Source organism: Nannobrachium achirus (assembly GCF_963921795.1).
Source record: "Nannobrachium achirus genome assembly, chromosome: 22".
NCBI classification, from domain to species: domain Eukaryota; kingdom Metazoa; phylum Chordata; class Actinopteri; order Myctophiformes; family Myctophidae; genus Nannobrachium; species Nannobrachium achirus.
Window position 1 is genome coordinate 34,511,130 of NC_137829.1, and position 24,109 is coordinate 34,535,238.

A 24,109-nucleotide genomic window follows, 5' to 3' on the forward strand; every position below is an offset into this window, starting at 1 on the left:
CATCGGTGCATACCTAATGTAATTGATGTATTTTTTTTTGTCAGATTCTCAGATCTGTTGCATTTTCCAAAATTATCCTTTTATCCTTTTCTGTGCAGAAATAATTAGAGGCCATACTCTTGGTAGTCACTAGTTTATCTGTACAGTAACAGAAACTCAAAATATTGAGTTATACAAATGTCTTTGTATTATTGCAAATTATCGCTAACTTGATATGTGGTCCAAGTCTTTTTGTCTTGCTATCTTTTGCAGTTGCAAAACATTGAAAAACATTTCTGCAGGATTTTTTTTTGTTTTCGAAGCGTTCATTTCATTTAAAATGACCAAAATCATGTCTACCAGAAAAATGTGTAAAATAAATTTAAGTCATATAAAAAGATTTTGTGAAATGTTGGATTATAATCATTATTGTACCCAGAATAAAATTCAGATCTTCCACTTCAGCAATTAAGATGCACAGTGCACAATCCATATGATGTAGGCCTATTATTGTCAGCGATATTAAACTCAATGTGTAATTATTGTCAACAATATTAAACAAAACTATTGACAACATTAAACAATTATTATAAACAAAAACTATAGTGAAAATGGCCCATACCCTGCAAAGTGTTGGATGTGAGATGCAGAGAAGTTAGAAATTAAATAAACGTGAAAACATGACTTCTTTGTGCTGCTTCTGCAGTGGTGTAAAGTATATTTACTAAAGTACTGTACATAATTACAATTTTGAGGTATTCTTCTGATCTTTGAACAGTTAAAAAAAAAAGCAAACGGTATTTTTTGGACCTTTTAGCGCACCGTAGTCACGTCTCCCTTTGTAGGAGCATGTGACAGGGCAGTGTAGTGAATGAAGTTCTATGAAGTGACTGACCACAACCATAACACAGCAAGTCTGCTGCTCTGCTCTGACAAAAATAACGGTTTACAAGATGAGCTCATCTGACGGGAAGACAATCACTGTCATTGGCAGGTCAGTATAACCTTAACGTTCTAACTTATATGTTAAACCTGGCCATGTTGACAACAGTCGTCTGTCTGTGGCTGGCTTACCTGATCAATTTCAGATTGATAAACATGCATGACATAATTCTGATATGCTAAATATCTGAAATCTTTACTTCTATGCTGTATACCTATAGCTAACAGGAGGCCTAGATCATTAATACACTTTTGTCTAAATTAAGGGCAATCTGAAGACGTTTATTCATTGGATTTCCTGCAATTCTTACCCCATTTTTAAGGTGCAAACTTAAGTGATGTATTTATTGTTGGTTAAAATACGGTACGTGTTAAATAATAAAGGACCATAGTATATTTTGGCTCTTTTAAACAGAAAATATACTTTCAGGTTGGGATACCAATTTGATCCAATCAGAGGAGAGAACTCATGCAGGATAAACAAGTGATGAAATAAACAAATGAGCAGACAACATCGGAACTGAAACACAATGATCTGATAAATGATCTTTGTGTGGTTCTCTCTCCTGATATCACTTACAACAGTGTTTCAACAAATGGGGGTACGCAGGGCGGTACGGTACTACAGGGGGTACTTGAGAGAAAATGTAAAATGAAAACGTTTATTTCACTGTTATGTTTTTTAATGATAAAACATCGACACATGTATATGCGTTTCTGCTCTGTAAAGCTTTAAACCAAATTAATAAGCATTTTGACTAGCACAGCTATTACTTAAGAGAAAACAACAGGCTACTTACTTTTATTTTCAAGATATTGACGTAAAAACTGGACTTTTGATGTCTCTAATCAATACATTAGATACAATACATCGATTAGAATGTATTTTCTGATAAAATGTTGTTGTCGATTAAAGGGGGTACTTGGATTCAGCAATCAGTAAAGGAGGTACTGAAGCCCAAAAAGTTGGAGAACCACTGACTTACTTTCTCCCCACATTCTTTTAACTTCAATTCTGCAATGACAGCACGTAAATCTGGGCCTGTTGTGCAACATTATGTGGAGTTGAGCGATGAGTTGATCACTGCAAGGTTTACATTTTAACCCCAAAGTTCTGTTGTTCATGATTACTGCACACTTGACAGGTTTTTGCACTTGTAGAGTGACTCTGCAGTCCTCATACAGTACTTGCACCACAGATGACCTGTTATGAATGAAAATGACATAATAGTGAAGTTTAAGTATACATTAATATCAGGTGTTTTCTTTTTCAGTACTATAGGCCTAAATGTTCAAGTCTGTAGTGTACAATCACCTGTAAGATTGTTTGTTGTGTAATGGTCAGCTACAGGCTATATGTCCTCATCATCGTTTGTGCTGTAGCATTCTAGGGGTGCAACAGTAGATCAAACTAACGATTGAAACAATTACAAAGTATAATTGGTATTTGGTAATTTAATTAAATAATCTATAATTGTTATATTTTTGGCATATCATTGTACGTGAATAATAATAATAAAAAAGTCACAAGATTGCCAACCTACAAGCTGCTCAACGTGTCACATTATTTGCCCGTATGAAATAATGGCTTAATACAGTGTTTATCAATTTCTTGATCATCAATTGAATAATGACTATAAGAAGATAATGAATAGTTGCTTGCTGCCCCACAGGATTCATAGTCTAGAAACAGACAACACAACAATGCATCAATTAGCATAATTTGAATATGCAGAATCAGTTATATTGTCATATCACATGTTTACAGGTGTAAAAAAAGTGGGTGAAATAAGAGAAAGGGAATAAGAAACACAAACAATCTAAGCAATTAAACACAAAATCTACATATTTACACCGTAAATCACCTTATACGGTACCTGAGATAGACATACAGTTGTTGTGAGTAGAGCAGGCGCAGCAGATATATACTGTAACTAATATGCGTGTGTGTGTGTGTGTGTGTGTGTGTGTGTGTGTGTGTGTGTGTGTGTGTGTGTGTGTGTGTGTGTGTGTGTGTGTGTGTGTGTGTGTGTGTGTGTGTGTCAGTGGGCTGATAGGCCGCTCCTGGGCGATGGTGTTTGCCAGTGGAGGCTACAGGGTGAAGATCTATGACAACCAGGCAGGACTGGCAGCCAAGGCCATCACAGAGATCAAGTCAGTACTACTGTAACCACATCAACCTGGCGAAAATAGCCGAGCTACAAGCTCACAAGGCGCCACGACGCGTTGTGACCTAGAACCATAGGCTATTTTCGACAAACAGACTTGGTGTAGAGGGGGAAAAAAGGAGGGGACCAAGTATAGACCTTTGGGGGACCCCTTTTTAGTGGTTAATGTACATCTTATATGCTTGTCTGTTTTCCCTTTTTTTTGGGTCATCTTCTGATTTGAGATATTTTCGAACCCATTGTGGTATAGCACTGTCATACAGTATAGATCATGGGTCTTCAACAGGGGATCCGGGACCCCTAGGGGGTCCTCAGAGTTACTGCAGGGGGTCCTCCAAATCTTTGATTGATAGAAAGTTTTTTTCTCCTTTTTTATATTATATAATTATTCCATATCCATATATCCATATTCCGAGAACTTTTGCCAAAAATAGCAGATCTACAAGCTCACAACACCTCGCAGAAAGAGCTTTGGGGTAGAGGGGAAAAAGAGCAGACTAAGTACAGAGTGAAAGGTAAAGTTTATTGCGACCGAAGGTCGCATATACCCTGAAAAACCTCGTCGCTTGTCTGTCTGTACAGGAAGTGATGTCAGTGTGATGTCACATGTTTTTCAGTACAGGAAGTGATGTCACGTGACATCACTTTTATGTCCATATATGAGTCATTCTGTACCATATCACTGTGACTCACTGTCACTCTGTGCCACATCACTGCTCTGAAGTTTATTGCATGGCAAAGCGAAAGTTGATCACAGTGATGTGGTACAGAATGACTCGTACAGTATATGGGCATAAAAGGGATGTCACGTGACATTGTACAGAAAATGGAGGCCGAAAATGAGAATGTTAGGGTACCCCCTTATGCCCATATATGGAAATCCACAGGCATCAAACCAAGGCCCTACGTTTTATGCCCATATATGGAGATTCCTATATTGTTAATATTAAGAACATTATTAAGGATATTATGTTATCAATATTAAGGACATATATGGGAATGCTCATATTTGGTAATGTCCATATATGGGCATGTTTTGACATAACATAACTGTCATGAAGGGGTCTCCATATATGAGTAACTGGTCCCATATACATCAGAATTGGCGCGACCTTGTCCTTTAGGGCGAGGTCGCATGTCACCCTGAGGTCGCAAGTCACCCTGAGGTGTCTTACTAGTTAAGTATTGACAAGTGGTCAATAGTTCAAGTGGTTAAAGGAGCTATAGTCAACTTTCTCTTGAAAAACGGATGCTAAAATAAAAATGTTTCGAAAATATTTTATAAAAAAATAAGCTTCATATATGTGTTTCTATTCAAAAATGACCACAAAAGGCGTAAAATAATGATAAAATAATCATTTTGGCCATTGTCAGACCGACACTTTGTTTACATTCTAGTCTATAGACTAGGATGTAAACAAAGTGTCGGACCTACAATGAAAAAGTTGACTATAGCTCCTTTAAATATCTGAAAACACAAATTGATATGAATCTAAAATATACTGATGATTGTGCTGTCAAACTATGAAACTATATGGAATCTATGATAAGGTTGTGGGGTTCCCTGCTTCATCTCTCTCTCAACTGGCCTGAAAACGTTGAAGACCCCCCTGGTATAAATGTCCAAATATTAACTTTTCAGGAACAACACAATACTGTCTCATCAAATGGTATTACATTCAGATGCATGAATGTTTCATCACTTTACCCAAATACAGCTCAAGTGGCGTTCGTGGTTTTGACGGACATTTTGATGAAGCATCTAGTCAGAGGCACTTTTTTAATACCTTTCATTGGTTCAATATTTGTAAAACACAGACGTACACTAAACACTAATATCACTGATTTCTTTTTTATAATTTTTATCCCACGATTTTGTAACCCGTTTTTTCACCCAGTGCCAATTACCTAACCTGTAATCCTGGTCTCTGCTCTCCCTCTGCCGCGCCTGGGGAGACGGACTGACCTCAAACTTCCTTCAGTGCATGAGTAGTCCAAGTTGCTTCTTTTCACCTGACGGGGGATTTCCCCGGTTTGGACGTAGAACGTGGAAGGAACATGTTATTCCAACCAGTTCCTTTCCTCTCCATCAGGTGCCTCGGCTGGCCGGGGGGGGGGGGGGGGGGGCATAATAGAGACAAGGATTACTGCATGTTTTTGTGAGGGTATCTACCCTAGGAGACACGGGGAGAACATGCAAACTCCACACGCCCACTGCTGGCACAAAACTGATATAGCAACATAAGTGTTTCAGAAAACTGTTAGGATTTAGAAGACATTTGTAGAATCGAGCTCAGGTCTTAATGGGTTAACTTGAACCTGAACATGCCTATTCTGTTGGGAACAGTCACCGGATCTAGAGCTTGTAGATCGGCTAATTTTGGCAAAGATATTTGGAGTAGACCGAAAAAAGAAGAAAAAAAAATGCAGTCCAAGTACAGTTGTAATAAAGAACTAAAAACTTCTAAACTCTAGTCTAGATAAATTTCTGTTACACTATCTTGTCTTCTTTGGTTTAAAAGATTGCTCCCGGAAATGGCCGGAATGACAAAAGTGTTTAAAATGAAAGACGACTGTCTGTTCTGACGGTGTTAATGATATCACAGATCAAAGATGCAGGTACAGTATGAAGAAGTACCACAACACTGCAGGTACGTACAGTATTATGGGATGTGTCAGTAAAATTCTTCCACTCGAATGGAAATCAGACCACACAAATGGAAGTTTCATAGACCTAGCAAACAAGAAATCATTTCACTGGTTTGGTATGCAATTCTTTGGTATATAGAACAGGGGTCTTCAACGTTGTCAGGCCAAGGACCCCTCAGTTGAGAGAGAGCAGGGACCCCCACACAATCTTATCACAAATTCCATATAGTTTCATCGTTTGACAGAACAATCATGTATAAATGTGTATTTTGGATTCATGTCAATTTGTGTTTTCAGATATTTAACCACTTGAACCGTCAATAATTAATAAACTTGACCTTTCACTCGATACTTAGTCTGCTCTTTTTCCCCTCTACACCAAACCTCTTCCTGCGAGGCGTTGTGAGCCTGTAGATCGCCTATTTTTGGCTAAAGTTCTCAGGATATGCGCAAGGCGTTGTGAGCTTGTAGATCTGCTATTTTTGGCTAAAGTTCTCAGGATATGGACACTAGGGTTCAAGTGCATGCACATAAAAAAGGAGAAAAAAAGAGGACCCCCTGTAGTAATTCTGAGGACCCCCTAGGGGTCCTGGACCCCCCTTTGAAGACCCTTGTAGTATAGCCTATATTTTAAAGGTCAGTGTTGTTTAAACTGTACCGCATGGTTGTCGATAACCAAGAACCATTTACTGTATGTTAGGGCTCAATCTTAGTTTAGTTTATAGCCAGAATGACTGTGATGTGCAAAATCTTAAGTTGAGGGTGGGTTCAAGTAAACAGTCATCTGTTTTTCACCATCTGTGAGCTGCAGTCTACCACATAAACAGTAGAGGGCGTGCTCGTCTGTTTTTTCAGTCTCCCTCTCTGTCAGATTTCCTGCTGAACCAGCTGTCAAATGTCAACGCCTAGCATTCCATCCATGGTGTCATACAGTACCAGCCAGGCAACCTCATTATCGTGTACATTTATTTGTTTTCAAACAAACGCCTGGTTCAATTGTTTAAATTTTGACAGGTTCATTGAGCGAGGCCATGTCTCATTTCATACAGCACTCATAACTAACACCAAGATAGGTTTCTATGCCATAGCTACTCTACCCCAGTGAACACAACTAGTTTTATAATTAATGCTGGCTTTTTGGCCTGGAAACTGACCCGACTGCATTGAGCCATCTGCCCACATTTCCCTTTTCCCTTTGTGACACCGTGTTTTCTCATGGTTTACGACGTGTTTGTTCTGTGATTTTTACCTGACCATGTCTGTTGATCTGTTGTTAAAGGAGTAGTTCACCTCCAAAATGACTTTTTGTCTATGATTACTCACCCCATAGAGACTTGAGTTCAATAATATTTTAGTTGTTTTTGTCACATTAAGACATTAATTCTATTACCAGTAAGACTCACTAATCGGGAGATAAGGTCAGGTCGCAGCGTGATTGTAGGCCAAAATGTGTAGGAGAAGTGTCCAAAAATGTGTTTGTGAAAATCGGCCTCATGGTGGCGCTATATGAGACAGATCCATGTTGATGAGATGAGTGTAGCCATACTGTGTACCAATTTGCAAGATTTTAGGGCAAAATCTGTAGGAGCAGTGTCCAAAAATGTGTTTGAAAAAATCGGCCTGATGGTGGCGCTATATGGGACAGATCCATTTTGATGACATGAGTGTAGACATGCTGTGTAGCAATTTGCGTGATTTTAGGGCAAAATCTGTAGGAGTAGTGTCCAAAAATGTGTTTTAAAAAATCGTCCTGAAGGTGGCGCTAAATGGGACAGATCCAAGTTGATGACATCAGTGTAGAGCAAGTGTGTACCGATTTGCGTGATTTTAGCAAAATTTGTAGGAGCAGTGTCCAAAAATGTGTTTTAAAAAATCGGCCTGAAAGTGGCGCTAAATCGGACATATCCATGTTGATGAGATGAGTGTAGACATACTGTGTACTGGTTTGCGTGATTTTAGGGCAAAAATTGTAGGAGCAGTGTCCAAAAATGTGTTTTTCAAGAATCGGCCTCATGGTGGCGCTAGAAGAGGGCCATGTGAGAATTGATGGTTGTGGTTTGGCAGGCAAGGAGTATGTGTGCAAAGTTTGGCATGGATCAGGGCAACGGTTGCGGAGATATGAGCAGGGCAAAAGTGTGACGTGTGACGGACGGACAGATCGGACAGACAGATAGCCGGTGGAGGTTTTGGTAGTAAGTGTGACCTGACGGTCGCAATAATAAATGTACCCTCTATTGATTCCGGATGTAGACACAAATGCATTTGTGTCTCCATCCGGAATCAATGGGGGTAAATGTATTATTATAAAATTATTGTCTTTGGAATGCGACAACAAATATTATTATTATAATGTGTAAAAGTTCATTTTCTTCTGTAATCCATATCTCAAAATATTAGAATATTACACACAAGCACTCAGAAGGATTTATAATACAGAAATGTCAAACTTCTGAAAGGTTATTATGTTAATGTATGAACTCAGTACTTGGAATACTTTTGAACAAATATCTTCATCAATGGGGCGTGGCATGAAGGTGGTCAGCCTGTGGTACTGCTGAGGTGTTATGGAAGCCCAGGTTTGCTATTATAGAGGCCTTGAGCTCATCTGTGTGGTTGAGTCCGGTGTCTCTCATCATCCTGAGTCTTGACAACACGACACAACACAGATTATCTGTGGGGTTCAGGTCAGTTGGCTGGTCAATTAAGCCCAGTAATACTATGGTCAGTACACCAGTTACTAGTAGTTTTGGCTTTGTGGGCTTGAGCCAAGTGCTTCTGCCTAAAGGAAATCATCATCTCCATACGGCTTGTCAAATTATGGAAGCACAAAGTTCTCTAAAATCCCCGGATAGATGGATGTGTTGACTCTGAACTTGATGAAGCAATGTGCTGCAAAACCAGCATTGCATTGTATTGGTGGTGTTAGTCCACTGTGTTTTATCAAGTTCAGAATCAACACAGCCATCTACCTGGGGATTCCGTACAACATACCCGCTTCGGGACATTATTATCTTTAATTATATTATTATATTTTGTAGATTGAACAGATAGGGATGCCAGGTTAAAATATGTTTTTAGGATCTAAAATTTGCCTCTGAATCGGGGAATGCACTACTGAAATATATAGTACATCAGTAAGCTTTAATAAGCTTTAATCATTGGCAGGGGAATTGGGCTGTAATTAATGCAGGCTACTTGCAGGCCAGCTCAGTACTGGGTTTGGTCTGGTAAATATGTCATGGTTTTGCAAGCTCATTGTGTTTTATTAACAAGTCAGGTGTTAAAGTTTTCCTCATATTTGACAGCTCACTGACTTTGGGGGATGTGTGTGTGCGCACGCATGAATGTGTACTTCATTTTACTGCACTTTTATGGTCTCTAAATTAACTGCATAGAATAATAAATAATACAAAATAAATCATTCACCACTTATTTTATTAGCAAAATAATGATTGAATAGGCGTAGCATTTGTATGCATACCACTGACCTTTCTCCTTGTGTGTTTTCTCCAGGAGGCAGCTGGGGGAGTTAGAGGACGCGCACATGTTGAGAGGAGAGCGGAGTGCAGCGGAGCAGATAGCCTTAATGAGCAGTCATGATGACCTGGCTCACGCACTAGAGGGCGCCTTCTTTGTCCAGGTACCAAATGGAGACAAGTACAGTAATAGACCAGTTTTGATTGATTGATTGAAAAATGTATTTGAAGGTTGCATAGGAAAAGGTAAATTCTCACGACAGTACAGTTCACTGGTACAAGGTCAACTAAAAGGAGATCCTAGTAAGTTTCACTGCTTATTTACACAGGAACCACTTCATGTATCTCATATCACATTGAAAGACACGGATAGAACATATTTCTAGTAATACGGTCGTCAATAACAATTGTCAAGTGTCCTGTTCTTCCATAAATAAGGTTGATGAATAATACTGCTCCAATGCAACACTGCCAGACCCATCTACCCGGAAATACATTTTTGGTTTTGGTGATGTCATGATGATTCAGTCTTAGTCTTACCTGACACCAATGTGTGCGCTCTCATTATCCCCATCAGGAGATCATGCGCTGGTGAGCTTGTTGATCTGCTATTTTTCGTGAAGGTGTTTAGTGTAGAGAGAGGCCACAGGAGGACACCTAGTATAGAGCCTTGGGGGACTCCAGTCCACTAAGTATAGGGTTTAAGTGGATGTTCTTGAACCGGTCTGCACATTCTGGAGACCGGTCTGCATACTTAGTTTCCCTTTCACCCCATAGCGTGCAGAGTGCGATCTGTTCATTTGAAAGGTTTGAAAAAGCATATTTTATAGGAAAACTTCAGGGTCAGGACATGTTCTATATAGCATAGTCATATATAACAAATAGTGAAAATAGTCACTGGGGTTAATGTGGTTAATGTGCATTTATAATAAACTAGATCCTTACCCGTCTCCTTACCTGTCTGATCTCGGGCCGCTCACGTCTATAGATCGCCTATTTATAAACTGGAAAAAAACAGGTATGCAGCCATACACACACACACACACACACACACACACACACACACACACACACACACACACACACACACATACATATATATATATATATAGACCAGGGCAGGAATTTCAGGGAGGCCATGAAGGCCATGGCCGTCGTTGCCCCTCAGTTTGGCCTTGTGCCCCTCCAAAAAATGGCCTGAGGCCACAGTAGCCTTAATGCCCCAGCCCAGCTGACTGTACTACTTTCTCCTCTGTCTTGTCAATATGTAGACACCCGTGTCTGTCTTGTCACATAGACACCAGTGTCTTGTTATATTCTACATAACCCTTAAGTTCAATTAATTATTTCAACTAGCCCTTACCCGTTCAAAGATATGAGCTCCAAAATGATGTGCAGTGTGTGGGTTATGGGATGTGCACTGTGCATACAGTATATGAGGGATGGAAAGTAACTTTAACTGGTGCTTGCATGATAATATGTAGGAGCCTGCCTGCACACACACACACACACACACACACACACACACACACACACACACACACACACACACACACACACACACAGAGAGAGAGCTGGTTAAACATGTTGCCTCATGCTAGATGCAGAATAGATGTGCCTCATGCTAGATGCAGAATAGATAGTAGATACACCATAAAAATGCTAATATACAGTATATGATTTGTGAAAGTGACAAACGGGCTTCACAGTTATGTTAGGTGTGTTCATATGCTGATGGTGATGCGATTTCAGATCAATTGCTCCAGCCACTGAGGAGAAAACGCTGTTTCAGACAGACAGACACTCACTCACTCAGACAGACATTCGCAAAATTTATAGTATAGATGGACTAAAATCTTGTTTTATTTGATGGCCTCCCTGCCCTGGCATTTGGCCTTTGTGCCCCTAAAATGATGAAATTCCAGGTCTGATATAGACTCTGACCAGAAGCAGGGATAAAACCCCAGAACCCTGCAGGCCATCTATACTATAATTTTGCAAATGTCTGAGTGAGTGAGTGAGTGTCTGTCTGTCTGTCTGTCTGTCTGTCTGTCTGTCCTGTCTGTCTGTCTGTCTGTCTGTCTGTCTGTCTGTCTGTCTGTCTGTCTGTCTGTCTATCTGTCTGTCTGTCTGTCTGTCTGTCTGTCTGTCTGTCTGTCTGTCTGTCTGTCTGTCTGAAACAGCGTTTCTCCTCAGTGGTTGGAGCAATTGATCTGAAATCGCATCACAATTAGCATATGAACACACCTGACATAACTGTGAAGCCCGTTTGTCACTTTCACAAATCGTATGCTGTATATTAGCATTTTTATGGTGTATCTACTATCTATTCTGCATCTAGCTTGAGGCTAATCTATTCTGCATCTAGCATGAGGCAACATGTTTAACCAGCTGTGGTGTGTGTGTGTGTGCAGGCAGGCAGGCGGTGTGTGTGCGGGCGGGCGGGCGGGCGCGGGGTGGGGGGGGGGGGGGGGGGGGGGGGGGGGATGGAACACAGTATCTCTGTAGCCATTAAACAAAACGGGTATTTCTTACATTGATGCTCCTACATATTATCATGCAAGCACCAGTTAAAGTTACTTTCCATCCCTCATCCCATAACCCACACACTGCACATCATTTCGGAGCTCATATCTTTGAACGGGTAAGGGCTAGTAAAAGTGAATGATTGGTGGGGGGATATCAACAGCAGAGTCATGGACCCCCAATGTCCCTCAGCAAATCCAACACAACAACAGTCAGATATTTCATGTTCAGAAAGCACAGGAGTGTCCAGGGACGTGGCTGGGCCCCTGATTCAGCCCGGAAAAAAGAGTTGTAGAGGCCCTCATTGCGCGCTATAGAGAGAGATCTCTCCCTATAGCGCTGCTGCTACTCAAAGATTTGCCATTTCAGATCATGGCAAGTGACAAGCAGTGGGCCAATTACATGAGTTATATTTCGTCATTGTTGGGTGGGAAACCTTGTATGTCCAAAACCATTTTAAAAATGATTTAAACTAGTGAAAACAGCCAATCTACAAGCACACAACGCCTCACAACCGCGAGGGCGTTGTGTGCTTGTAGATATGCTGTTTTCACTACTTTTGTGCGACAGCCTTGTATGATGAAGCAGGGCTTTGCTTTGCGAAAAAAATTGACAAATTTGAAACTTGGAGACACAAAGTTTCTGCCCGACAGTGACGATTTACTTTGTTGGCCGCCCAGCCCCCAAAATGGAACGAAGGCCGACATTTTATTTTATTTTTTTCCTAATGGCCGGCCGGGGGACCGGCTGGGAATGAACCGGCCGTTCGGGAGTTGTCCCGTTTTTCCCAATGGCCAGCACGTCCCTGGGAGTGTCAGTGTATAGAGGCTGTATGACAGGAGGCACATGGTGGCTGAAACCATTAGACCATGGTTTAGCCTCCAGTCACTCATCGCCTCTCCGCTACGCTTAGCAGTCAAACACACATTCTTACAATGGACCCTCGCAAGACACACACACACACGCACACACGCTTATCTTGTTTTGGTTCCGGTCAGCGCATGGTCCTCGAGCAAACATACACACTTGCATGCAGAAGTGCACGTGCGCGCTTGCTTGCACGCACGCACGCGTGCACACACACACACACACACACACACACACACACACACACACACACACACACACACACACACACAAGATGTACTTGATACTCATAGTATACAACTTGTCTTGTCTTACTCTCATGTGGCGCAAACACACACACATACACACACAGACACACGCACGCACGCACGCACGCACGCACACACACACACACACACACACAAACACACACACACAAACACACACACACACACACACACACACACACACACACACACACACACACACACACACACACACACACACACAGAGCACGTGTTACATACAGTAGGAAATAAGGTTTTCCAGCCAAGAAAGCAAAATAACTCTCCTGTACTGACTGTGACAAAAACAGACATTGGTGCCCCTCACGCAGTGAGACAAAGAGAACGATACACACAACGTAAAGGAAAGAAAACATTGAAACACGAGAGAAGTTGAGAGGGAAAAGAACACAAGAGGAAGGGAGAGGTTAAGGAGACGGACGGCTCTAACACGGAGCATAGTGCAGAGAGGGCACCAATGCATCAGACATTAGATTAATCATTACAACGGATCGAATTCACCACAGCCCAAGACACAATGTAGTCTTTATGAAGCAAGGGGGAAATATGCAGGCTCTTCCCATTCCCTCGGAGTGGAAGCACCACGTTTACCTTCCCACTACACTGTTATTGATCCCCGCTTGTTTATGTTCTGCAGTCAGGGGTGTCGCACCAAATTCTGGGCCCTGGGCACAAGGATTCACTGCGGGCCCCCTTTGAATGTTCTTCATAAGGGGAGGGGGTTTAACCCATTTAGACTGGGAACGCATTATTACGCATTATTTCGTGGCTTTAACTATTGAAAAATAGCAGATATACAAGCTCACAGCGCGGCACCGAGTGCATCTGGCCACAGACCCCCATCTCAAAATATTTAGTTCCAGGGACCCCCCCAGAAGCAAAGTTTGAGTTACAAATGTTCGCTTAAAAAATACATACAGTATATTCAAAGATTTGCACACATTTTCACGACTTTTCAAAAATAGCAGATCTACAAGCTCGCAGCGCGGCACCTGAGCTTGTATATCTGCTATTTTTCAATAGCTAAAGACAGGTCCCTCCACCTTGGGCCCTAGTAACGCAGTCCCACTCCCCCCCCCCACCCCCCCCCCCCCCCCCCGCCCCCCTTGTGACACCCCTGTCTGCAGTGAAAGTGTTCCAACCGATCACTCACCAGTGAGTTTCAAACTTTTTTTTGTGGCACACCAAGTGGGCAAGTCAAAATCTAGAGGCACACCTGTATTAATATTTGTGAAAAGTTTTATCACGCTGTAAATGTAAATTATTTTCTCCAATACGTGACTTTGTGTGTATGTCTATGTGGAGGAAATAAGTATTTGATTTATCCATTACATCCCTTTTCTGATTGGACAGTGTAATGGATTTGAGGATTGGTCAAGCTTCATGTGACATCACAATTTATAATATAAATAAATGTTATCAGTATGTATGTGTGTGGGTGTGTGTGTGTGTGTATCCACCTGTTTCCACGAGAATTTACTTTAGCATTATCTGCGGGACACTTCCAGTTAACAGCAGACATACAAGCTCGCGTCTCGTCGCAGATGCAACCGTTGTGAGCTTGTAGATCACACTCGGCTGCGGCGCCGGAAGCTGCCGCACACCTTCTGCGCAATGCATGATGGGATGTTGGAAACTTGTGGAGAATATATATATATATATATATATATATATATTATATATATATGTATATACAGAAGTCGAGGGAAGGAATTATAGTGTAGGAAGAGAATGGCTCTGAAAGCCTGATAATATATAATATGATAGCACTTTAATTTACGAAAAAACACAAAAAAGTTAGAACATGGAGATATTTTAGGAGGTTTCTGCCTGACCACAAGGATTTACATTTTTAAAATGTATTTGTATGTTGGCTTTGATCTGTTCACACTGTTGCCTTGAGGTGCACCACATGCATGTTTGGTGTGTGAGTGCGTGTCAGGTATTCAACTTGCTCAGCCAGTTGTTTTAGTTGGATCTTTTCACTCGTCACTCCAAAACGTGTTAAAAAAAGAACAAGGCCGTGTGCAGGCGGCACTCCTTCCTAAATACACTAACTAGGATGTTTTTGGCTTGATACGGCGTCACAATAAAAACCACAAGCCAGAGGCCTTTGGCCGGATAAACCAAAGCTGCTTATTATCTGTGTCAACACAACAGAGAATAGACAATAGAAATGATTTTCCCCCCTTTATGATAAGAAAGAGTTGGACAAAGTCAGCTTAATTTATTTAACCACTTAAACCCTAGTGTTTTTATCATATTTTGACATTTGCTTTAGCAATGTGAACGTATGTTTTCTCATGCCAATAAAGCTCCTTTGAATTGAATTGTCCCTACTCTGGGATGAATATTCGACACAAATAGCAGGTCTACAAACTAGATCTACGAGATCTACCTGTTTATACTGTAGGTCAGCTATTTATGCAAAGATATTTATTATACAGCAAAAACAGGAGGCCTGGGGGATTCCGTTCAACCGAGTATTGGCTATAGGTTAATTTCCTGACCTCTTCAATGTGATTGTGTTGGCTCCTTTGTCAAGTCCCTCCTATGGTCCTGTTCCTATTCACACACATTGGTTGCTGTTGCTTGGTTGGACAAAAGTCCTCTCTCTCCATCCAATACCAATACTAATTGGAAATAAACATATTGATTGATTGATTGTTTTATTACACAAAAATGGAGAACAGTACAAGTATAGCCAATACAATTGAAATGTAGTACAGTACAAGTACAGTTAAACACCCTGCCTAAAAGGAACATCTCAAATAAGACCTTTTACGGTCTTTTTTTTACGTTGAAAGCCCTCAGTATTTAATTCATGATAATTACCAAGCAAAGAAAACATTTAATAATATCGCAGTTATAAAAACACTATATGTACAGGATCGGGGAAACAAGGGGGTGGGGCTAAGGTAAGGGGGGGGTGCTCACTTCTCGCCTGTCTATAATGGGAGAAATGATAACTACCTCCTTCTCTGGCCTCCTGAAAGGTGAGTTTTCGGGGCAGTTTTGAAGGATGCCAGCGAGCTACATGTTTTAAGGGAGGTAGTCAAGGAATTCCACACCTGGGTGGCAGTGTTGTAGAAGGAGAATTTACCCATATTTGTCTTATGGGTTTGTGTTATCAGATCATTGTGTGCGCTCCCTCTGGTGTTGTGGCTGTGGGTGTCGCTAACTTTTTGGAGCTGTTTGGTCAGATATGCGGGTACTGAGGGGAATGGAGGGCAGATTTGCGTTGACTATTTTGAAAGTCAATCCCATTTTTAGTTGTTTAACCCTGTCTTCAACGCTGAGCCAACTTAGGCTAGCAAAATGTGTGGGAGAAATATGGGTCATGGGCCCCAGGTCGAGAAGTTGCAGAATCAGTTTGGAGCTTAGTCTTTAGTGTTTTTTTTATATTGGAGTACCATGAGGTGCAAGCGTAGTCAAAGTGGGACTGAATGAGGGCCCCAGCAAGAGTCCTGAGGGCACTTTTGTTGACAAAAGTGGAGATTCTGCCCAGGAATCTTGTTCTTTGATTTACTTTTTTGATCACCATTGTTGCCATGCTATCCCCAGACAGGTATTTGTCAAGAATACAGCACAAATAGGTAATCTCTTCCTTGCTAGAGATTACTGTGTCATCAACTTCATTTACAAAATCATTTACATTTATCTCACTCAGAGAATGTCTGGTCCCAAAAAGAATGGATTCTGTTTCACCAAGGTGTAGAGACAGTTTGTTGTCAGTAAGCCAAGTACGAATTTTGGTGACTTATGAGCTGAGGGCTTCCGCAACCTGTAATTTGTCCTCTCCCGAGATCAGGAGTGCTGAGTCATCAGCGAACAGGAACAGTTTGCAGTTACAGGCAGCATTCATGTCGTTAATGTAAAGGAGGAACAGTAACGGCCCTAGAATGCTACCTTGAGGAACGCCGCAGTTCACTGGGAGGGACGAGGACATGGTTCCGTTGATGTCAACCATTTGTTCTCTTCCCTCCAGGTAGGATTTCATCCAGTCTACTGATGTGTTATCTAAACCAATCGCCCTTAGTTTATTCAGTAGAATTGAATGGTTTACTGTGTATTGATGTATTCATATTTATTTTAAACTTGACTCAGTGAAAAGGAACATCTTGAGTGCAGCATAGATTTGTGACTGAGTGTAAAATGTTTTCCCCCTTTTTTCAAAAACAGGATATTGTTTTAATAATTTCAACACACTCAGCATAAACAACCAGAAGGATGCAGAACAAGGCAGAGGGAGCCTGCTGGTTGGTTGGTCACTGACCAATCAGAAGAGCTGTTGTGGGCAAGCAACGCCATTGTGTTATGGAGTATAAATTACAAGTACTAGTTAGTCTGGCATGCTTAATCCATTGACTGAGACTCATGTTAAGTAATAATAATGTGCTTTCATTTGACTGGATTTCCATTCATTTCAGTATGGTATACAAATCACAGTGGCACAATGGTGATTGGTTGCTGTTGGCTGTGTAGTGTGTACTGTCCCTATGTCAGTGCACAGCGCGTCTCCCGTCATACAGCCTCTATACCATACATGGGCAACTGGCGGCCCGGGGGGCCACATGCGGCCCTCACCTTCACTTAATGCGGCCCGCAGGTTAATATTGGAGTACTGATATATTATTGATTTCAGCTGTTGCAATTCCAAACGTGGAAAAAATTAACAGCAGAAATAGTGAAAATAGCAGATCTACATGCTCACAACGCCTCGCATGAGCATGTAGATCGGCTATTTTCACAATGGTATAGATCGAGTCAAACTCAATGCAATGCCAATCCTACAATTCCAAGTGCTTGTGTAGGGGTGGGGGGTCCCCAGTTAAAATATGATTATTGTGGGGGTCGCGGACTGAAAAGGTTGAGATTGAGAACCACTGCTCTAAGTATGAAATGAATGTTGAATTTGTGACATGTTTTAAGTTGACTGTGTGTGTGTGTGTGTGTGTGTGTGTGCGCGCGTGTGTGTGCGTGTGTGTGTGCGTGTGTGTGTGTGTGTGTGTGTGTGTGTGTGTGTGTGTGTGTGTGTGTGTGTGTCTGTGTGTGTGTGTGTGTGTGTGTGTGTGTGTGTGTGTGTGTGTGTGTGCGTGCATGTTCTCTAGGAGTCAGTGTTTGAGCAGTTGGAGGCCAAGCAGGGTGTGTTCCAGGCGGTGGAGACTCATGTAGGAGATGATGTCATTCTGAGCAGCTCTACTTCCTGTCTGTTGCCTAGCAACGTCTTCTCTCAGGTCCAGAAGCGGAGTCGTTGCATCATATCTCACCCGGTTGGTACCCGAACCACTCCCATAAATCCGGTGTCAAACGTTTTAATTAAACTAAACCCAGTTCAGCTGGGCACTCGTGATTAACTGTACCGGCATTGGAAGTGCGTTGCTTCTTTCTTCTTTATATTGGTCTTTTAAAGTCAGTAGATGCGTTTTCTGGAAACAAACAATTGCAACTTCACCGCACCGTAACCAAAAAGGCAATTTAGATTTACAATGATAGTCAGGGAATATTATCAGAATACCTGTCAAAGCTGGGAATAAATTCCTTACCAAACGATTTCTTCACCAGTGTGTTCGTAAAGGTGTCTAGTAACATATCTAACAACGTTTGAAATTCAACATCCCTAGGAGAATCTTTGACAGCTAGGGTAACTTTGGGTCTCATTCTAATATACACTATACTATAAAGGCAAAAATTACTCCCCAAAAATACGCTTTAAGTGGGATGTGAGGGGTCTAACTAGGTGTTTTTAATTATTTTGAATCCATTGCAAGCATTTGTTTTGCACGAAAAACATTCCTTGGGCTAAATATGGACCCCACGAAACTGTGAAAAGTGATGACTCATCACTGAACCATCGTTTTGGTCGGGGGGTGGGGTGGGGGTTTAGCCCAAGGAATGTTTTTTGTGCAAAACAAATGCTTGCAATGGATTCAGAATAATTAAAAACACATAGTTAGATTTTATGGGAGTCATTTTTGCCTTTATAGTAGGACTGTAGTAAGTGAAAGAGACCCAAAGTTACCACGAAAGATGGATGTTACACTGTAAGACTTTATATGCAAGATATACTGTACATGCAAGAACGTCTTCCTGGGGCCCCCGACCTCCCTCCTCACATAGCTGTGAATGAGGAGGTTTGTTTAAGTGTCACCACTTTCTACCGTATTCTATTTACATGTCAATAGTGACTGCTGAGAGAGTGCTTTATAAATATGTTTATTTACCCATCCATCACACTAGGCGTTCAGCTAATACTCACTTACACTTAAGGTATTTAGTAACTTATCAAGTGAGTGAATGCCTTGGTCATTGACACGTCAACAAGACCCACTTCGCTGTATGGACCAGTGGTTCTCAAACTTGTTCATGTCAAGGACCCCCAAATTGATATGTATTTGGCCGTGGACCCCCATTCAAAAATAATTTGTGCCAGGGACCCCCATAAGAGAAGGTTTGTCAAGATTTAATAGCAGATCTACGACAAGCTCGCAACGCTTCTCATTGCAACGCGTTGTGAGCTCATAGATCAGCTATTTTTGCTTAGTGTTTAAATTGTCACTCATTTAGCTGGGGACCCCCTGAAAGCCCCTCAGGGACCCCACTTTGAGAACCAGTGGTAATGACTGTCCTGTAGTGAATTATATGGCTTTTCTACAGTGGTTACTAACACAGACTTCTGTAGTGCAGTGTACTGTAGATAAATACAAGATAATTGAAGAAGAGGGATAATACTAGCTCCATGGTTGACACAAGACTGAGCACAGGAGAGGGGGGTAAAAAAGCAGCATCATCTTCACCTTCAGTGTTGCCTCACTGGTTTACAGGTGTAAAACAGTGGGAGGAATTCTTTGCTGTGCAATCGTTTGCAGTTCTCAAGAACGAGGAAAAGGATAACGAGGAAAAGGATAACGAGGAAACGGATCAGAAAAGTCTCATATTCCACATGAGTCAAATATATGCAGTACACAAGGTGCACGGTTAGAGCAGAAAATGGCAATGGAAGGCAGCTAATTTCTAGCAGCAGCTACAGTATAGTTAAGCAATATTACACGAGAGGGTGTGCATTATCGCGGTTATTTGGCCCGACAGTCTTGCTGCAGGAACGAGCCGTAGGCAGGACTGAAGGAACAAATAACCGCGATAATGCAGACCCTCAAGTGTAATATTGCGATTATACAACTATTGCCCTTAAAAAAAACACGTCAACTTCATTTCATTGTAATTAAGATATACGATAGGAATTTGTAATTTGTTAATGCCTCATTTAGCTACTATGTCCCTGAACTTCACATGAAAACCGCTAGCCTAGCCGCCTAGCATAGTGTGGGGAGAGAGGCGCGCTTGCTCTCTTTCGTGACAAACGCAGCTGATTTCTTTATTTGATGAGACGGTGCACGGTTCTCACGGTTGGAGAGCCTGTTTTCCATTGAGAGCCCGACTACCTGTTGTATAATAACAGATATATAATGTACATAAGGTGCATAGCTCAACCTTCTGCATATTTCCCCCAGTAAAACTGACTGTTGAGAGAGTGCTTCGTGGGTAATTGCCATGCGACGAACAAGTCACGTGGTCGGAGGAAAGCATATGTAATAGTTACAGTAGTTATTATTACTGTTACCTTTTTGCCTAGTAATGCTTATTGTTGTGCTGCTAACAGGTGAACCCGCCCTATTATGTCAAACTGGTGGAGCTGGTGCCCCACCCGGAGACTGCCTCCTCCGTCATGGACACCACCCACGCCCTGATGACCAAGGTAGGGATCCCAAAACCATGGCTTGTGTCTCTCTGCACATGGAAGATCCTTTGTCACAGTTGTTTTCAGACTTGAACCCAATTAGGGCTGGAATAATTTTATACTTTAGCAGATATAGATCTGCTATTTGTGAGAAGTCGTGAAAATGTGTGCAAATCTTTGAATATACCGGTTATGTGTTTTTTAAGCGAACATTTGTAACTCAAATTTTGCTTCTGAATTAATTAAGCTCGCGCCTTGGATAAAGGCGCTATATAAATGCACCATTTACCATTTTATGTCATGTTACAGCACTTCTGTAAAGCGTGACTTTGTTTCAACTGCATACACGCTATATACTGTATATAAATGTACTCTATAGAGTATATTATGGTGTATTATGGTGTTAAATAACCCATTAGAGCTTGAAGTTACATTACTTAACAACAAACACATTTTCTTATGGTAGTCTGATGTTATTCCATCCAGTAGTAGAAAAAAGAAATGTGGTAAGACACTACTCACATTGATACATTCATATGAATTCAAATCATTTGAGAAATACAAAACACGCAGAGGACCACTGCACACTATGGGGGGATGCAGTAGCTTGCATTTTCATTTCGTTTCACTCCATTATTCAGTCTTAAAGCCCTTCCTACTGCAGCCGTTTCTGGGATGGGCGTTGCCAAAGAGGGATCTTCGGCGATTGGTTCACCCCCTAATCAATCACAACAGTAGTAATAGTTAGGGCTGTCACGATTATGACATTTTACATGACGATTAATTTTCTCTCAAATAATTGCGATTAACGATTTGATTGTGTTTTTGTCGTTGACAATTACATTTCTGTTTGGCTTGTAGGCTTTGAAGTTGCACGTATATAGCAGATATGACACATAACCTAAAGAAATTACTTACAATTTTGACAGATTTACACTTGAAAAAGAACCTTGATAGTGGAAATAGCTGATCTACAAGCTCACAATGCGTCGCGATGCGACGCGTTGTGAGCTTGCAGATCTGCTATTTCCACTATTTTTTTTACTTAAAAATATATATGAACATTTTTCAACATGGAAACGATTATGACGATTATGAAAAATAATCACGAGACGATTATGTAATAATTGTGACAGCCCTAGTGATAGTAGCAAAGTACACACAGAGACCGACATCCACCCAGCTGACGTCACGGACAGACCGCCCCAGGAGATGTGCACGTGATTCAGACTGGAGTCAGGCTAGGGTTTCAGGACACACACAGATTATATAAGTTAGCTAAATGCTATTTAGGCCATTTTATTCATGTTGATCATCGATAACTTAAAACGGACAAACGAGAAACAAAATAACACTACATTGCGTAGCTGCCTGACATGCACAAATTGCGCACAAAGGCGTGCCGCACACACGGCCTAGTTCAGCACCACGGACAGCGATCATGGCAATTTGTAACCAGACTAATGAGCAATATCTATAATGAGCAATATCTATTGTAAATTGTCAATAACTACCGTAAATTATCAATAGCTTATCAATATAGCTAGAATGTTTAGAAGAAATGGGCACAGCAGTGGCGATAAAATAACATTGCGTTAATGGATTGTTAGCTTTGACAGCTGTATACACTCACAGTCATCACACACTCATATCCTTCATATGTCATGGGTGAGGGCCCATGGGGGAGATAAAAAGAGGGGTGATAATCTTGTGCTGATTGCTCAGCTTCCATATAAACATGGATCACACCTGTCAGCGAGACACAGTTGCTGTGGATTGGAATGGTTGAATGAATTCACAGCCGAGGTGACACCGGAGTTTATCCAAAGCACAGAGAGGAAAAGCCATGTTCAATGGTTCATTACAGAGTGGTTGTTTGCCAATAAAGTCGAAGCACTCCAGCAACACACGCTTCCGCTTCCTGAACCAACTCTCTCCCCACACTGTGGGGGAATCCCAGACTGTACATTTTCCTTTGCCAGGGCAGTTCTTAGTCGACAGTACTGTTAACAACTGAAATGCGGCACTCAGTTTACACTCACATGCACATGCACACAAACATTTCAGAATTCTCAAACATAACAAAAATAGCAAATCTAACAAGCTCACCACATGTGGTATTGCACGTTGTCTGCTTGTATAAAAGCAATGTATGTCTTTGGGTGTCAGTGTTGATTTTGACAGCAAAGTTTGATTTCGTTTTAGTCATAGTATTTTGAATACGTTTTAGTCATATTTTAGTCACCTGAATGTTTTACTTTTAGTCTAATTTTAGATGACTAAATATAACATTTCAGTCGACTAAATCTACAGTTGATTTAGTCGACTAAAATGTATTTTTGGCTGGCCGTGATGTTATCAAAATGTCAGATTTTCACTTAGCTGCATGCCGAAAATAGCCGATCTACAAGCTTGTAGATCGGCTATTTTCGGCCTGTGGCACCCGAGTGCAACCATGACGTCTTAGTTATGCTGGCTCTCTTCTCCGCTAGTCCCTTCCTAACATTTAGTGTCTAGTTTGTATTAGTTGACGAAATTGTCAACATATTTAGTTTTAATCATCATAGCTTAGTTTATATTCAGTTTACAGTATGTTTATTTTCCGCCAGTGAAAAAAGGTAGTCAACATTTTTCGTCATAGGTTTAGTCGACGAAATCAACGCTGCTGGGTATGTGATGAACTGATCATGTGTGTCTGTGTACAGGTTGGCCAGGCACCTGTTCGTCTGAAGAAGGAAATCGACGGCTTTGCCCTCAACAGAGTTCAGTATGCCATCATAGCAGAGTCCTGGAGACTGGTTCAGGTGAGCTTAGGTGTGTGTGTGTGTGTGTGTGTGTGTGTGTGTGTGTGTGTGTGTGTGTGTGTGTGTGTGTGTGTGTGTGTGTGTGTGTGTGTGTGTGTGTGTGTGTGTGTGTGTGTGTGTGTGTGTGTGTGTGTGTGTGTGTGTGTGTGTTATTTTTATGTTGTGTACAGGCACATACTGTAAAGAGTAAATTTATTCTGTTCTCGTTTCCTCAGACATTGTACTGTAGTAGCAACATTAATAGCGACCTTAAGCAACGCTACGGCAACGGCAGATGACAACGGTAACCGGAAATGATCCACGCTCGATAGATAAACCTGCCGTCGCCGCAGCCGTTTCTACTACGGCAGAAGGTCCCTTCCCACGTAGCGCCTACTCCGTCTGCTGCGTGTACACGTCGCCATGGGAACCAAAGCGTTCATTGAAAGGGGTCGGAACCTGTTGCCGCCGAGGCTTTGCTTAACCATTTTGATCGCTACTGCGATTACGTCATAGCAGCCGTAGTCCGCCTGGCGTCCTGAAAATCTTCTAGCTTAAAGTCGCTAATAACCAGTAAGACTCCCTAATCAGGAGATAAGCGACCATCAGCTCCAAAATGTGTTTAAAACGGCCTGATGGTGGCGCTAAATGGGACAGATCCATGTTGATGACATGACTAGACATAATGTGTACCGCT

At 41.5% G+C, this 24,109-nt stretch overlaps 1 protein-coding gene across 1 annotated transcript in view; it reads left to right on the forward strand.

The window, feature by feature from the left end:
* The first annotated feature begins 831 nt into the window (after positions 1-831).
* Positions 832-24,109, forward strand: part of cryl1 (crystallin, lambda 1) — a 49,601-nt gene continuing 26,323 nt past the window's right edge. Inside the window, exons 1-6 of the mRNA XM_080753067.1 lie at positions 832-973; positions 2,968-3,075; positions 9,252-9,378; positions 18,003-18,164; positions 20,552-20,647; positions 23,335-23,433. Of these exons, the coding sequence (XP_080609193.1) occupies positions 933-973; positions 2,968-3,075; positions 9,252-9,378; positions 18,003-18,164; positions 20,552-20,647; positions 23,335-23,433 (633 nt within the window). The 5' untranslated portion in view covers positions 832-932. The remainder of the gene's footprint in view (positions 974-2,967; positions 3,076-9,251; positions 9,379-18,002; positions 18,165-20,551; positions 20,648-23,334; positions 23,434-24,109) is intronic.